This window comes from Triturus cristatus, chromosome 12 (assembly GCF_964204655.1).
Source record: "Triturus cristatus chromosome 12, aTriCri1.1, whole genome shotgun sequence".
Lineage (NCBI taxonomy): Eukaryota > Metazoa > Chordata > Amphibia > Caudata > Salamandridae > Triturus > Triturus cristatus.
This window is the reverse complement of record NC_140595.1, coordinates 739,574,655-739,589,809: the sequence shown is the minus strand read 5'-3', so window position 1 is coordinate 739,589,809 and position 15,155 is coordinate 739,574,655. Positions and strand designations below refer to the sequence as shown.

Sequence of the window (15,155 nt, the reverse complement as noted above, 5' to 3'; positions counted from 1 at the left end):
TTATTATTTTACTGAACCTTCTGTCTGTAGATTGGAGTTCAAAGTTCAAAGCTAATGATATTTTGCTCAGGATATGGTAGGGGACAGGGACCACACACCTAGGGCCTAATTACGAGTGTGGCACTCCACGGACCACCAGACTCATGGGTGCGCAGCAGTCTCCCTACCGCCCTATTATGATTGTTGTGGTCTGATCACCATTGCCCCACCGCAGCCAACAGGGAACCGCCGTTCCCTTTCAGTGTTGCGGCGGTCAGGAGGCATCAGTATGCCCGGCAAATTAGGAGTTTCCTCTGTGCCATGGTTTTCATGGCAGTTCCTCCTCCATGAAAACAAAGGGGGCCCTGGTGCCTCTGCGCCATGGGGTGAATGCAGTGGGGCACAACATGTGCCCCCCTGTATGCAGGCACCCCAGTCCCTGCACAGCATAGACTTTTCAGTCCATACCGTGCAAAAACTGTTTTTGTCGCTCCCATTGTGGGGCCTATTTTCAGGGCACCACTGTTGGAATGTAAAAAAAGACCAGACACGAGTTACACTCGTAATTTGGTGTTGGCCCGACCACGGGTTTGGCGGTGCAGCGGCGAGGCAGACCGGTCACTGTACCACCAAATTCGTAATCAGGCCCTTAGAATTCAATTTGATATTGACAGGGCCCCTTACATGGTAACAAGCAGTCGTAAGAGATCTGCTTACTGACTATAACCTAGTTCATGTTTGTAGTCTAAAGCACCCTGAGACAAAGAATTTATGTTCCTGTTGCGCATACATTGTACCGTTTTTCTGTTGGACTATGCCCAATTACCTAGACTGCAGAGAGTAGAGATTATCCCACACAGCATCTCTGATCACTCCTCTGTACATTTGGACTTAGAGTCGTGAAATATTACACTATCTCCAACTTCGGGCCTCATTTCGATGTCAATCAAAAAGCAAACCGACCTGCTCCTTGTTGGAATGGATTTCAACCAACTCGTGTTTGGCGAGTCCAACCAACCGATTACGATGCTTCCGTTCAGAAAGTCTCCACTTGGCTTCAATGGAAGCCTGTGTTCCAACCGACAACACAGGCTCCCATTTAAAAAAAGGGTGGTTGCGGAAAACCCTGCACCCTGTGGAGGGCACCCCATGGTGCCTGCCACACTTTGCATGGTTTGAAAGAGGAGTCCCATGGGTACCCCCACACACCCCAAACGGAGGCCTCAGGATGAAGGGGAGCCTGCTAGGGGCCCCCAAAGTCAGCTTCCAACAGCCTTTTCATGTCATACAGACCGATTCGGAAAGGCTGTCCAAATCCGACATCGTAATACATCGGTCGGAAACATGGTCCATAGAGCTGTGCGATTTGGCTTCGACCGACTTGGAGTTTTCGAATGCCGGTCGGAATCGATTCGGACTGACTGAACGGTTTGCTTTCTGACCGAGTACATCGTAATTGGTCGGTCGAAAATTATTCAAATTCCGAGTCGAAAACATAGGTTCTGACACGGTTTCGACAAATCTGACTGCTGTTTGGAGACTTTCCAACCAACATCATAATGAGCCTCTTCGTTGGGAATGTAAGCAAATCGATATAAGCTCCCAGACGATACAAATATTTTAAATTCTCATGTCCACATATACAAGAGCGAGAACGCCACAGTTGCTGCACATTTCCTGTGGACTCAGTCAGGGCAACATGGTGAGGTCAGATGATGAGGGACTGATTAAAAGTGGAAACCTTTAGAGAAGAAATCAGGGCTCGGTATAATGATTATAAAAATGATTATCAGCTGCCTTTAGGAGGCAGCGAAAATCTGTCTCAATCTTCTGCACAATAATGCGGCTGAAAAGATGGACTTGATGAAACTATATGCATTACGAGGAGTGGGAATACTGACACACTGTAGGCATAGCAGCTGAGACGAAGAAAGGTCTTTAAGGATAATGCAGTTATAGGTGTTGCTTATAATCTTGTGAGGAAATATGAGTGGATCGTGGTGGTGTCATTACGATAGACCATACGGTCCAGGGGAATACTTTGAAATATTTTCAGATGTTGGTAGATTAGTTCAGCTTGAAGTGGGTCTAACATTTGCACTGTACCCAAATAATACACTCTCTGAGTAGTCAGTCAGGGAAAATTAGACCACCTTTTCCATCTTCAACCATAAGACATATCTTTAGAAATTGGGTGGTGTAATCTCCAGGATATATGGTATGCTGGTTGATATCTTGTATTCAACTCAGGAACCAAGGCCCAGCTGGCAGATGACTGTGCAGTGTGAATACTGGAATCTGGATGATTGGTCTACACTGCTCTTCTCGTATGATGGGCTATTCAGAGAAGACTTCATATTTTATGGCGCTGCGCAGATGGTACTGGATGCCAATTCACCTACACAAGTTTTTTTCTTTTGCTTCATACATAGTGTTAGAGATGTGGAGGATGGAACTGTGATTTACTACATTTACAGTGGCAATTTCCTGATGTTGGCTCTTACTGGCAGGAAATGTGGGCCTAACTGGCTACGGAGCAGGATGTTGAACTAGAACCTTCTGTCCGTCTTGCAATCCTTCATGGTATTTCAGAATGTAGAGTCTCCTCTGAACCCAGACAAAGATGGCGGGCTCCCTGGCTATTGCTAAGAATTGTATTTTGCCCCACTGGAGAACACCCACAGTAACATCCCTAGATGAACATATGTTGAGGTGTATGGAGTAGCCTCATGTGAGGAAACGATTTATAAACTCAACAATCAGTTATACTACTTTATGATGACGTAGACTCATTTCTTAACCTTGTTTTGAGTGTTGTTACACAAAAATAGTGGGGAGTTTAGGCTTCTGTCTAGGTGTGACTAACTGGTAAGATACTTGTTTGATGGGACATTATTTATGCTGCTTTAGTTACTAGTGGGACTTGGGACTGGTATCCTTCTTGCTGCTGCCCAATAGAGTGAACTCTGTAAGTCCTAATATGGGGTGAAGGGATTGGTTCCTAGGATACCTGAAAGGGAAGTACATACTCTAGGGTTTCAGGGAAATATTCTAGTATTGATGTGATGACATTTCATAACACTGCTCTGTTGTTCTATATGGTATAATGATGTCATGTTGGTGCTAAGGTATGTAATCTTACATTATGCCCAGGCCTATTTGTGACTGTTCTTATTTTTTGTTAAACATAAAAGGAATGGTAATGTATTTGTATTTCTGACAATACTTTGATAAATACTTCCAAAAGCAAATGTTCCCAGAAAAAGACCACAGACTAACCAGTAGCTGAAAACCCCAAACAAGCGGTACTTTGAATTGGACACTGCAAGAATTGGAAGATCCTGCCAATGTGCACTCATGCCATGCTAATCGGTATTTAGCCAACAGCAGGCAGAAAGGACCACAAATGACCTGTTACCGTGCTTTAGAAACAATCCCTGTAAATGGGAACTTGACCTTCTAGGTTGCTGCCTCCAAAATAGAACAATCTCAAAACGAGAATAGTAAAATACAATCTGCATCATTTATAACCAAATTCCAGCCATTTAGAGGAAAGTCATGACAAACTCAGTAAATGAGCATACTGTAAATGAGGAGAGATTAAATTGAAGTCTCTTCATAGGAAGAGACTGGTCCTGATCTTTGGAACAAGGGATACAGGATGGCAGGCAATGGCCTTGGCTGCCTACACACATAAGGCTAAAAAACAGTAGAAGTAATTCATACGGCTGGATAACAGCAGTTTCCGAGAAGCCTTCACCCTGTGTGCCTCTGGCAGCTCTCTGAAGAACTGCCATGATTCTATGATATCAGCCTGCCTTAAGACCATCTTCAGCTACAATAATATTAATTACAATTAATGGTAAAAGAAAGAGAAACTAGTATGGATTCTAACAGTGAGTCCTCATAACAAATTCATGATAAATTTACAAAAAGAAAGAAAGCAGATAAGACTGTTCTGGGGAGTACCATCTGGGTCAAATCAGAGGAAATCATACAAAGAAGGATTTCTGCATCCAAGGTCGGGTAAAAATGTCCTCAGAGCAATTTCAAGTCCTTAAAATGTTTGTGCTACAGATGTAACCCATTATGATCATATGTTACAATTGAGCGTTAAAGTTTCTTGCATGCAGCATGTATTTTACTGAAAACGTTCTAAGATGGGGTGGGCCTGAAGTTGTGTTGACTGTGCCTAACCTAAGCACACCTGCAGTGTTGGGTGTTCCTGCAGCCACTTTTAAGTCTTTGTTATCTTCCGGAGCAGATTTTAAGTCTTTGTTGTCTTTCGGAGCAAATTTTAAGTCTTTGTTGTCTTTCGGAGCAGATTTTAAGTCTTTGTTGTCTTCTGGAGCAGATTTTAAGTCATTGTTATCTTTCAGAGCAGATTTGAGGTCTTTGTTGTCTTCCGGAGCAGATTTGAAGTCTTTGTTGTCCTTCAGAGCAGATTTGAAGTCTTTGTTGTCTTTCGGAGCAGATTTGAAGTCTTTGTTATCTTTCGGAGCAGATTTTAAGTCTTTGTTGTCTTTCGGAGCAGAATTCAATCCCTTGTTGTCTTCAGGAGCACACGTTAAGTCTTTGTTGTCTTTCGGAGAAGATTTTAGGTCTTTGTTGTCTTTCGAAGCAGATTTTAAGTCTTTGTTGTCTTTTGGAGCAAATTTTAAGTCTTTGTTTCCTTTCGGAGCAGATTTGAACTCTTTGTTGTCTTTCTGAGCAGATTTTAAGTCTTTGTTGTTTTTCGGGGTAGATTTTAAGTCTTTGTTGTCTTTGGGAGCAGATTTTAGTTCTTTGTTGTCTTTCGGAGCAGATTTTAAGTCTTTCTTGCTGTCTTCCGGAGCACATTTTAAGTCTTTGTTGTCTTTCGGAGCAGAATTCAAGTTTTTGTTGTCTTTCAGAGCAGACTTTAAGTCTTTGTTGTCTTTCAGAGAAGATTTTAGGTCTTTGTTGTCTTTCGGAGCAGATTTTAAGTCTTTGCTATCTTTCGGAGCAGATTTTAAGTCTTTGTTGTTTTTTGGAGCAGACTTTAAGTCTTTGTTGTCTTTCAGAGAAGATTTTAGGTTTTTGTTCTCTTTCAGAGCAGATTTTAGGTCTTTGTTGTATTCCGGAGCAGATTTTAAGTCTTTGTTTTCTTTCGGTGCAGATTTTAAGTCTTTATTGTCTTCCGGAGTAGATTTTAAGTCTTTGTCCTCTACCGGAGTAGATTTTAAGTCTTTGTCCTCTACCGGAGCAGATTTTAAGTCTTTGTCGCCTTCCGGAGCAGATTTCAAGTCTTTGTTGCCTTCCGGGGCAGATTTTAAGTCTTTGGGAGCAGATTTTATGTCTTTTGGAGCAGATTTGAAGTCTTTGTTGTCTTTCGGAGCAGATTTGAAGTCTTTGTTGTCTTTTGGAGCAGATTTTTTATTAGCTGGCATCTTCCTAGTTACTACAAAGAAAACACAAATATTAGCTTTAGGTCGTTGGACAGGTAATATCACGGGTCTAGCCACTGCCCAGCTCTCCTCGTAGTGATCCACAACAAGGGATATATATATCACACTCAAATTGTTTATTGTATGCCAAGTAATTGTTCTTGAACAGCATTATTATATGCAAGTATTGTCCTTGAATGATATAATGTATACACATAAACATTATGAACTGGTTACAAAACCCTGAGTACAATCTTTGTATTATGAAGAACAAGCTACCAAAAATTAGGAACGCGAGTTGCATACATGAGTATGCTAATGCGAGAGGCACCAGCAGCTTCCTTCCACACACGCGTACGTTAAAACTGACAAAATGTGCTACACGTGTAGATGAGCAACAGAAGATAGAGGCAAGCATATTGAAACCACTCGCTCCTTTGAGACTCGCTTAGACACGTTGATTGGCTCCACTTACTTGGCTCCAGATCGCTCATCGGCGGTGTCTCTTCCCGGGTTTCTCTCCTGGGCTCCGTTGTCTTCTGATTGGATGCGCTTCCGGCTGGTGTTATCTCCGGTGCTCCCCTTCTTCTTATTTCCCGGCTGGGAACTTCGTTACCTGTAAAAGAAACACAAAAAGAAACAAAAAACAATGTGAAATGATCTTGCATCCAAGTAAGGTAAAACAGAAGAATTTCTCACATCACATTCGGTGAGTTTTAAAGATCTTCTTGTATTTTAAAAAGGACAAAGAAATTTGGGTTGCTTGCTCATTGAGCAATTTTGAGTCAAGAAGCATTGAGACAATTCAGACAAGAATTGCTCTGCGGTGAGATAAACCGCAATAGCTTTGAACTAAGTGATTGGTAAAGAGACACTGATATAAAGACAAACTTTACACATACAATATATATTCTATATGTACAAATCTACAAGTGACAGTCGACTAGCAGGTTGTAAGTAGGATTGTCTGTAACCATATGCAAAGAGTCTATGGAACACAGAAATGTATGAAGAAGTTAAAGATTTTAATTTTCTTTTTTAGGAAACACATTCTCCTGTTTGGAAAGATCCTTCATCGAGAAGGTTAACAATTTGTAATAACACTAAAACGGAAATGTTTTTTGTTAGGTACGTTACATTAAGCATATAGTGACATTGAGAATTAATACTCAGGAACTTAAGGCACTTGTTCATGTATGTCTTCTCTTTTGTTTATGTTAGTGACAATACGAAGAGCAGTGCAAGAGTAATATATATATCCAGTCCTTCCTGCTTTCCCAAGATTCAAAGAATCTCCAGGTATCCCAGAGACAGGAACTTTCGGTGCAGCCAGGCCTACCGGTATCGTCAGCTTCTCTCTTTCTCGTCCCAATCCCCTTTCCCCCTGAGGTTCCCTGGAATGTCGTGTGTGTGTCTGCTTACTCCCTTTCCGTTTGGCCCCAGAGAACAGGGGATATATATCATCGCCAAGGCAGAACAATCTGGAGTACAGGCGAGTGGCCAGTCTTAACAGGTAACCTATGTTTCTTTCTCTTGTACCCCAAGTAGGTCAAGAAAACATTTCTTGTTTGGTTTTGGCACAACTTTCAAATAGTTTATTGGTGTGTGTGAAAACAGTCATGCTACAGTTCATGAAAACAAGTTTATCAAAGATATGCTCATTTTGTTACAGTACCTCTCATGCCATTAGTTGTTTTAGCTTTACATGTAATGCGTTCTCTTTCAACCAAAATCTCACCTCATAAAAACTTGGTTAGAAATAGTGAAAAAATGTATTAGTGTCCTTACAGTCTTTTGGGAGAGATGGTTTACAAATCATTCCATTGGAGGGGCAGTCATTGCAAACCAGCATTCGGAGTCATGAAATAGTTCAGGACTAGCAGAGCTCCAACCAATTTGCTCCAGTACAGTCCTAGACAATGTTGAGCACACTACTGGGGCAGATCGAAAACGGATGTTGGGAGCATATAGCTCTTACGCCCAATACTTCATCTAACCATATGCTCTTAAGACACAAGTTCCCTGAGAATGACATAATGCTACTACGCTAATCTGATTCAGCAAGTCTGAGGAGTTTGGTACTGTAAATTTCGGAACCATGTTGGAAGCATGGCCCTACCATGCCGACTTCAGTATCAGCGAACCGCAAATGAGTAACACGGTATGTATGAGTGTTTTCGTCATGTTTCACTGATGAATTCACCGTGCATACGATACCACATATTGAACCCTTGGGTTCCATTTTAGAACAGTAGCCATTTTGTGGTTGCCCTCACATAGGCTGCGCACTAAGGCCATGCCTAGGCCTAAAGGACACATACACCTTCTTGTGACTTTTCTCTGACCTGTGCAAGCTGCCCAAGGTCAATCCTGTCCGGCCAGTTCCTTTCCTCGCGGCCTAATGTGATTAGCATCAGGGCTCGACCCATCATAAAGTCCTTGTTCGCACACGATCTCTGACTAAGCTATTTCACACCTGACTCTGTTTCCTACTTTATGGCTTGTTTTACGAGCAGGAGGTGCACGTTTTATTGGGGTCCGCTGTTATCTGATGAGGGTTCTGAGCCTTGCTGGGTAAAATGACTGTATGCTTAATGAACTGAAATGTGGGATTGTCATTATGGCTCTGCTGTTTCTTTGAAACTAAAATATGTGGATGACCACTTGTAAAAGAGGGGCGGTGTGGCCGAGAGCGTAATTTTGTGTATATAAGTAAAGACTGGTTTTTGGTTGGGAGCAGTCTCCTGAGAACATACATCGTGTTGTACTTCTCGGATACCTGTGATTGGTCTGCAGCCAATAAATATGATCTTTGGTTTCATCTAGAAGACTCTGTGTTTCTGTGGGTCTGAAACAGGAAGAACCAGAAGTCTTAGGGTGTTTCCCCTGCACCGCTGGGTTCTAAAAACCCGGTACTTCAGTTGGCGCCCAACGTAGGGCGATTTCAGCGGTACTGGTCCAAGCCAGAGGTTCGTGGGGAGCTTCGTGTGGAAATTCTGGAGGAAGGCCGCCACTTCATCCACCCCTGCATGTCGACGTGGTCCGAAAGTCTTTTCTGCGAGGTTCTCCGCGTCCCGACGGCTACGAAGGACTGCTGCCCTGACTATCGGCCTGTTTTGGACCCTTGATGATTTGGTAGAGCGAAACAATTGAGAGAGTCTTCTGGTGAAGTCATCGATACCTCAGTTAAGTATAAGTGGAGCGTCTCCCAGTTTGTTTGGTATCCTTCGGGATTTTGGTATCCTTCGGGATCGCTTTGATTTGGAACTTGCAAGTGCCAAAGCCGAAGTCGTATTCGATAATCCTTTGAAGTTTGAAACTAGACTAGTGAGCGAAGATGCCTGGTTCTAGTATATTTGGAAATTTGTTTTGTTTTGGCTGTAAAAGGGATTCCCGATTAGAGGATTCGTGTCCGGTTCCTCCAATTGGAACTCCAACTTATGAGCTTTATGTGAAACATGGCGTGGGCCCCATTACGTATAATGAAGTATGGACCCGATACACCAGGAAGGATGGTGTTTTAAAATGGCCCCAAAATGGTAGTTTCGACACAGAAATCCTAGATAACCTAGAAGTTAAATTATTCAAGAAGAAAGCCCGGCCGGCGATGTTTGATTCTTTCCGCCTATGGCGAAAGGAAGTCAAACAAAAAGAAATTAAATTAGCAAAGAAAAATAAAAGAGAGAGAGGTATGTCGATAATGCAAGCAGCTTTGCAGTTTAAAGATAATGAAGAGGACCAAATGAATGAGCAGTTGCACAGGCAACGCAAACTAGTCATTGATAAATGTTACCCAGTTTTGCCGCCCCTTCAGAAAGATGTCGCATTTGCTAAGTTCGCCACCCCCATATGCGCAAAATGCTACAGCGCCTCCGCAACCCTTAAATGTACAGCCTCCAGCTAATGCACCGCAAGCTTTCCCGCAGCCGCCAGCTCTTCCTCAGCCGGCTCCTATCCCTGAAGCACAGCCTTCCCAAGGGACGCCGATTTTGCTACCTACCTCTTCTGCGCTCCCTGCGACTTTCCCTAGCACATCAGCTGCCTCCCTTGGTGCCCTACCTGCTACTATTCCTGTATCTGTATCTACACCCGTTTTTCTTCCCTCTGTTTTTCCCCCGGTTCTTGCCTCAACTTCTCCTTCTACATGACAACGAATAGCTAGTGCAGTCACTAGTCTAATATCACCCCTCTTTGGGTCATCTAGTACGACCCCTGGTCCACAACGTAAGCAGTTGCGTAGTCAGCTGCCTGGTTCTGGAGAGAAAGAAGTATTGGACCACATGGCACATAAGTGGATTGTTTATCCTTCAAGATCTGATGTAGAGTCTGTTGTGAATGTTTTTCATCAGTGGGAAGCACCAAAACAGAGATACATTTTTGAGAAAATGTGTGAATTCCTCTGTGAGGAATTGGAAGATAATGGTTTAGACTCAAGCCCGCAGGAGTTGTGTCAAGTGCGATTTGAATTTGGAAAAGGTACGATTGTGGGTCCCGATGTTAGGAAAGCAGTTGTGACATTTCTATCTTTTAGGATTGAGGATCCTTCTCAGTCACTGTTTGGGCTTGACTCCTCTGGTAAAAAGGTGCGACAGTACCCTATGAGAGAAGTCCCTCCGGTATGGAAGGAAGCTGTTGCGGCTGATGCCGCTCATGGTATTGCTGCTATGCCAGCTCATTTTCAGCGTGTTTGGGTACATGTTCCCTGGAAGCGATCTGAAGTTTTAGCGCTTAAGCAGACATTGCCTGACCCCCGTAAGAACCCCGCAGGATATTATAAGGAGTTATCACAGACTGCAGAATCATGTGTCATGAATCTAGCTGACATAGATATGTTGTTCGGAAATGTTGTTCCACAGCCTTTGTGGGGATTGATTCGTAATACAGATCATGCTGCAGAACTAGGTGACACATGGGCTAATATCATTAATGCAGACAATAGACAGGTTGGTGGTGCCAAGCCTGAGCCCGCGGTAGCAGAACTCCCTGGTAGAATAATTAACTATATGAAAACTTTAATGCCCGCAATACGTGTAAATTGGGATAAATTATCCGCATGCAAACAGAAGAAAGATGAAACAGTGTCCGATTTCTTCACCAGGTTTGAAGAAACATTTATCGACCACAGTGGTCAAGACATGAGTACAGAAGGTGGTCAACAGTTATTTGTTGATAAATTTGTGCATAATTTTCTTCCAGAGTTGTGTAAAAAATTAAAAGATTCGGAGAGTTCTTGGGCCGTTTCCTCTTCAGCGCAAATACTGGCTACTGCACAGTATTACGAAAATAGGGATAAAGATGAGAAGGATAGAACAGACAAGAAAACGAAAGAATTAAAAACTAAGGTTCTTTTACAGCAGGCTTATCCGCCACGGGGAGGTCAGAATAATTATAGGCAAACCCAGGGTATCTATCAGCAACCCCAACAGTTTCAGAATAATCAGCAAATGTATGGGTATTATCAACCACGTGTCCCTATAGGTCCCAATCAGTGTTCATATTGCAAGGAGGAAGGTCATTTTAAAAATAATTGTCTTAGATTGTTGCAGCGCACGAATAATGCTTATGGCGCAAAAGGTAGAGGTGGCCAGCAAGCTCCAAGAGGTAGAGGGCGTGGAAATGTTCCCCAGAACGCGCGTCCTCTTCCGCCTCAAAATACGATAAATAGTTTTGATCAGCAAGCCAATGTAACTGGCAAGACAGCGCAGTACTATAATAATGACTATTATGTAGAAGATGATAATACGGAAGGTAATGATTACTAGGACAGCCATGGACAGAGAGAGGGAGTTGTTTCAGTGCCAGTGGATCAGAGCGGACCGTATGTTAAGGTGACTACAGCGGGTGTAACAGAGCCCTTTCTGCTGGATACTGGTGCTGCAAAGAGTTCTATTATGCGCTCAAAACTCCCTGGCGCGCCTTTGTCTGGCGAAATGAATGTTTCAGTAGGTTTTTCTGGCGCCCCGGTTAGGAACCTGATCTCAAGTCCTATGGCCCTTTCTGTTGGACCTTGTGAGCTGAAAGCACCCCTTATCCTAACGACAGGATGTGGTGAAAACCTGTTAGGATTGGATTTGTTAAAGAGATTACATGCGACATTATATTGTTCCCTCTCGGGAGTACAACTTACACTGGGTAGGGAAGTGATTTCTCCCATATATTTGTCGAAGAATACACTGCCAGCTGAATTGTCGTCTCTTCCTGATGCCCTTTGGGCCACTGGCCCTAATGATGTGGGCCTTTTGGAAATACCGCCGTATGTTGTCACTTTGAAAGCCAATGTTAAATTGCCACGCATTCCCCAGTACAAGATCTCTCATGAAGGTGAAAAAGCGTTGTTAGCAATTATCTATGATTTAATTGAGAAGGATGTAATTGAAGAGACAAGAGGCAACGTTTGCAATAGTCCGGTTCTGCCTGTTTTAAAACGTACTGACCCTTCTCAGCCACCTGTTTACAGGTTTGTGATCGATCTTAGAGAGGTCAATAAGATAGTTGTGCCACAGTTTCCAGTCCTGATATAACTGCCTTGTTAACTATGATCCCAGCTTCCACTGCTTGGTTCTCAGTGATCGATTTAAAGAATGCTTTCTTTAGTATCCCGATTGCAGAGGAGAGCAGGGATATTTTTGGGTTTTGTTTAGGAGGTCGAAGCTTCCGTTTTAAACGCGCTCCACAGGGCTACTGTGAAAGTCCATCAATATACAGTCAGGCTTTAAAAGCGCAGCTTGATGCACTTGTTTTACCTAGTGGTGCTACCCTTATTCAGTATGTTGACGACTTATTAATCGCCGCAGATACTGATGAGATTTGTAAAGGAGCTACATCGTCATTGTTGCGTCATTTGTCTGCCTTTCATCACAAAGTGTCTCTCTCTAAACTGCAATATTGTCGACAAGAAGTGACCTATTTAGGTCATCTCTTATCGAAGGAGGGAAGGAAGCTGACCCCAGAAAGAATCCAGGCCATTGCACAATTAAGCGTGCCAAGGACACAGAGAGAAGTGCTTGCTTTCTTGGGCATTACTTCATACTGTAGGCACTGGATCCCGAGTTTTTCTTTGCTGGCAAAACCGTTGATAGCATTAACATGTAAAGATACACCGAATCCTGTCCCATGGTCTGAAGAGTGTCAGAAAAGTTTTTTGGAATTAAAAGGCATTATGTTCAGCTCCTGTGTTGGGTACCCCCGACTATAGTAAGCCTTTTACATTGTATGTTCATGAAAAGGATGGTTGCGCATTGTCAGTGTTAACACAGCCTTTTGGAGACAGACCGCGTCCATGCGCGTATTTTTCGTCGACTTTGGATCCGGTAGCGAGGGCATTGCCAATTTGTTTAAGAGCCACAGCGGCAGCAGCTGTGTCCATTCGACAGTCTGCTGGATTAGTGATGAATAACACATTGATCGTAATGGTTCCCCATGCAGTGGACACATTGTTAAACAGGACCAAGACACAGCACTTAACTAGTGCTCGATTGTCAGGGTATGAATTGACACTTTTAGCAAACCATGTGCACATAAAAAGGTGCAACACGCTGAATCCAGCTACATTATTGCCAATTTCAGCAGACACAGATGAGGTTGAACACCATGATTGTCTGTTCAGAACAGAAGAAGAAACAAGAGGGAGAGTGGATCTTAAAGATACTCCCCTGGTTGAATGTGATGGTACCTTATGGGTGGATGGTTCGTGCTTCAAGCTTCCGAATGGTGATACGACTGCTGCATATGCTGTCACGACTTTGCACACGATTGTTGAAACTGCACGTATACCACATAATTCAGCCCAAGCAGCAGAATTAATTGCACTTACAAGAGCATGCGTGTTGTCGAAAGGAATGAAAGTGAACATAAATACTGACAGTCAGTATGCCTTTGGCGTGGCCCATAGTTTTGGGCGTTTGTGGAAAGAACGTGGGTTCCTGACCTCGCATGGAACTAAGATTCAGAATGGTCAGTTAGTGAATAATCTCCTTGAGTCACTGACCTTGCCGTTACAAGTCGCGATTGTGAAATGCAGCGCACGCACGAAGGTTACCGATGATGTTGGACGTGGTAATGCATTCGCTGACGAAATCGCGAAAGAAACAGCAAAAGATGTGACAACTCGAATGTATGTTGCAGGCCCTGCAAGATGGGTTGGTGATGTTGGAATGTGTGAAGACACGATAGAGAGTGTGAAGTCCCTTCAAGCTGAAGCCACAGAGAAAGAATTGAGTATGTGAAAAGAAAGTAAGGGTAAATTGGATGAAAATGGTTGTTGGGTTGATTTGTCAGAACACCGTCGATGGTTGTTACCTGATGCATATGTGCTTCCAGTGATTACGATGGCACATGGAATGGCACATATCAGTGTGAAAGGGATTTGTAAGTTGTTGGCCCCAGTATGGCAGAATGCTGGAATTCCCAAGTGTGCGGAGAATGTGGTCAAAAATTGCATGGTATGTTTGAAATACAATCCTGGTAGGGGAACCCCAACTCCAGCTGGTCATTTTGCACCTCCATCATATCCATTTGAGGTTCTGCAACTAGATTTCATCCACATGGAAAGGTGCAACAATTTGAAATATGTACTGGTTGTTGTTTGCGCCTTTTCAAGATGGATAGAAGCATACCCCCTAAAAGACAATACGGCCTTATCCACAGCTAAAGCCCTTGTCAAAGAATTCTTCCCTAGGTTTGGAATGCCGAGAATGGTATGGAGTGATAATGGGAGTGAATTTGTGGGACGAGTGATGAAGAATGTATGCGAGGGATTAGGCATTAAGCAGAAGTTCCACGCTGCAAATCACCCCCAATCAGCTGGATTAGTCGAGTGCTACAATGGCACTTTGAAACTTAAGTTGGCCAAAATTCAGGCGAGCTCCGGTCTTAAATGGCCTGACGCTCTGCCCTTAGCACTCCTATCAACAAGAATGACTGTGCATTCGCGAGTGGGACTTAGTCCGTATGAAATCGTGTTTGGCCGCCCGGCCAATGTATAGGGTGTGCCAAGACCAACAAAATTCAGTGAAATCGAACATCCAGTACTGCTTGATTATCTGTATGAATTGACGGCTAAATTGCGTGTCTTACACCAACAGGTTCACGATACTCTGCCCCAGGCCTCTGAAGCTCCAGGACACCCTATTAATCCTGGATCGTGGGTGCTGATTAAAAATTTTCAACGTACGAAAAATGATGAGCCCCGTTGGATCGGCCCCCACCTCGTCATTCTATCGACAAGATCAGCGGTTCGAGTGAAAGGGAAAAAGAATTGGATACACGGCATACATTGCAAGAGGATCCCTTTGCCCCTACCGTATGATCGGTGGGTCCAGGAGGGGATCGCTGACTCTGAGGCTGAGACTGTGCCTCGTTTTGTGCCTTTTAGCGATGCACGTGTAAAGGGAACAATTTCAGAGCAAGAAAGTGATGACATTCTGCAAGAAGCTATATCGCCATCAATTCGATTGGACACCACAGAGCCTGAACTCTTGTTTCAAGACCAGACAGTACCTGGGAAAAACAGGTATAATTTGAGGCCAAGGACTAAGGACAAATAAAAATTCTTTTCCTTTGATATTTTTGGATAGCGCAGCTCTCTCATCTGAGAAACTTTTCTATTTTTTATTTTTTGAACCACCATCCGGGTTTAGCTGTAGGGTCGCGGCGCCAAGACTTTGGGGTACAAGCCGGAGACGTTAGGTCAACGGTTCTGGTTGGTCTAGGGCGTTCCCTGAACTGACAGGTGTACTACTTAGCAGAAGATACTCATCCGCCGCGAACAGC

General features: G+C 43.5%; 1 protein-coding gene across 4 annotated transcripts in view; it reads right to left on the bottom strand.

Moving 5' to 3' along the window:
- Positions 1-15,155, bottom strand: part of LOC146782639 (uncharacterized) — a 93,593-nt gene that overhangs the window by 22,813 nt on the left and 55,625 nt on the right. For 2 of the 4 annotated variants that reach the window (XM_085637949.1, XM_085637948.1), the window contains exons 3-4: positions 5,860-6,000; positions 4,187-5,398 (exon numbers count right to left, since the gene is read on the bottom strand). In XM_085637949.1, the coding sequence (XP_085494075.1) occupies positions 4,187-5,398; positions 5,860-6,000 (1,353 nt within the window). Of the gene's footprint in view, positions 1-3,484; positions 5,399-5,859; positions 6,001-15,155 lie in introns of those variants that run through there. The other 2 variants (XM_085637947.1, XM_085637950.1) reach the window with 2 other exon arrangements.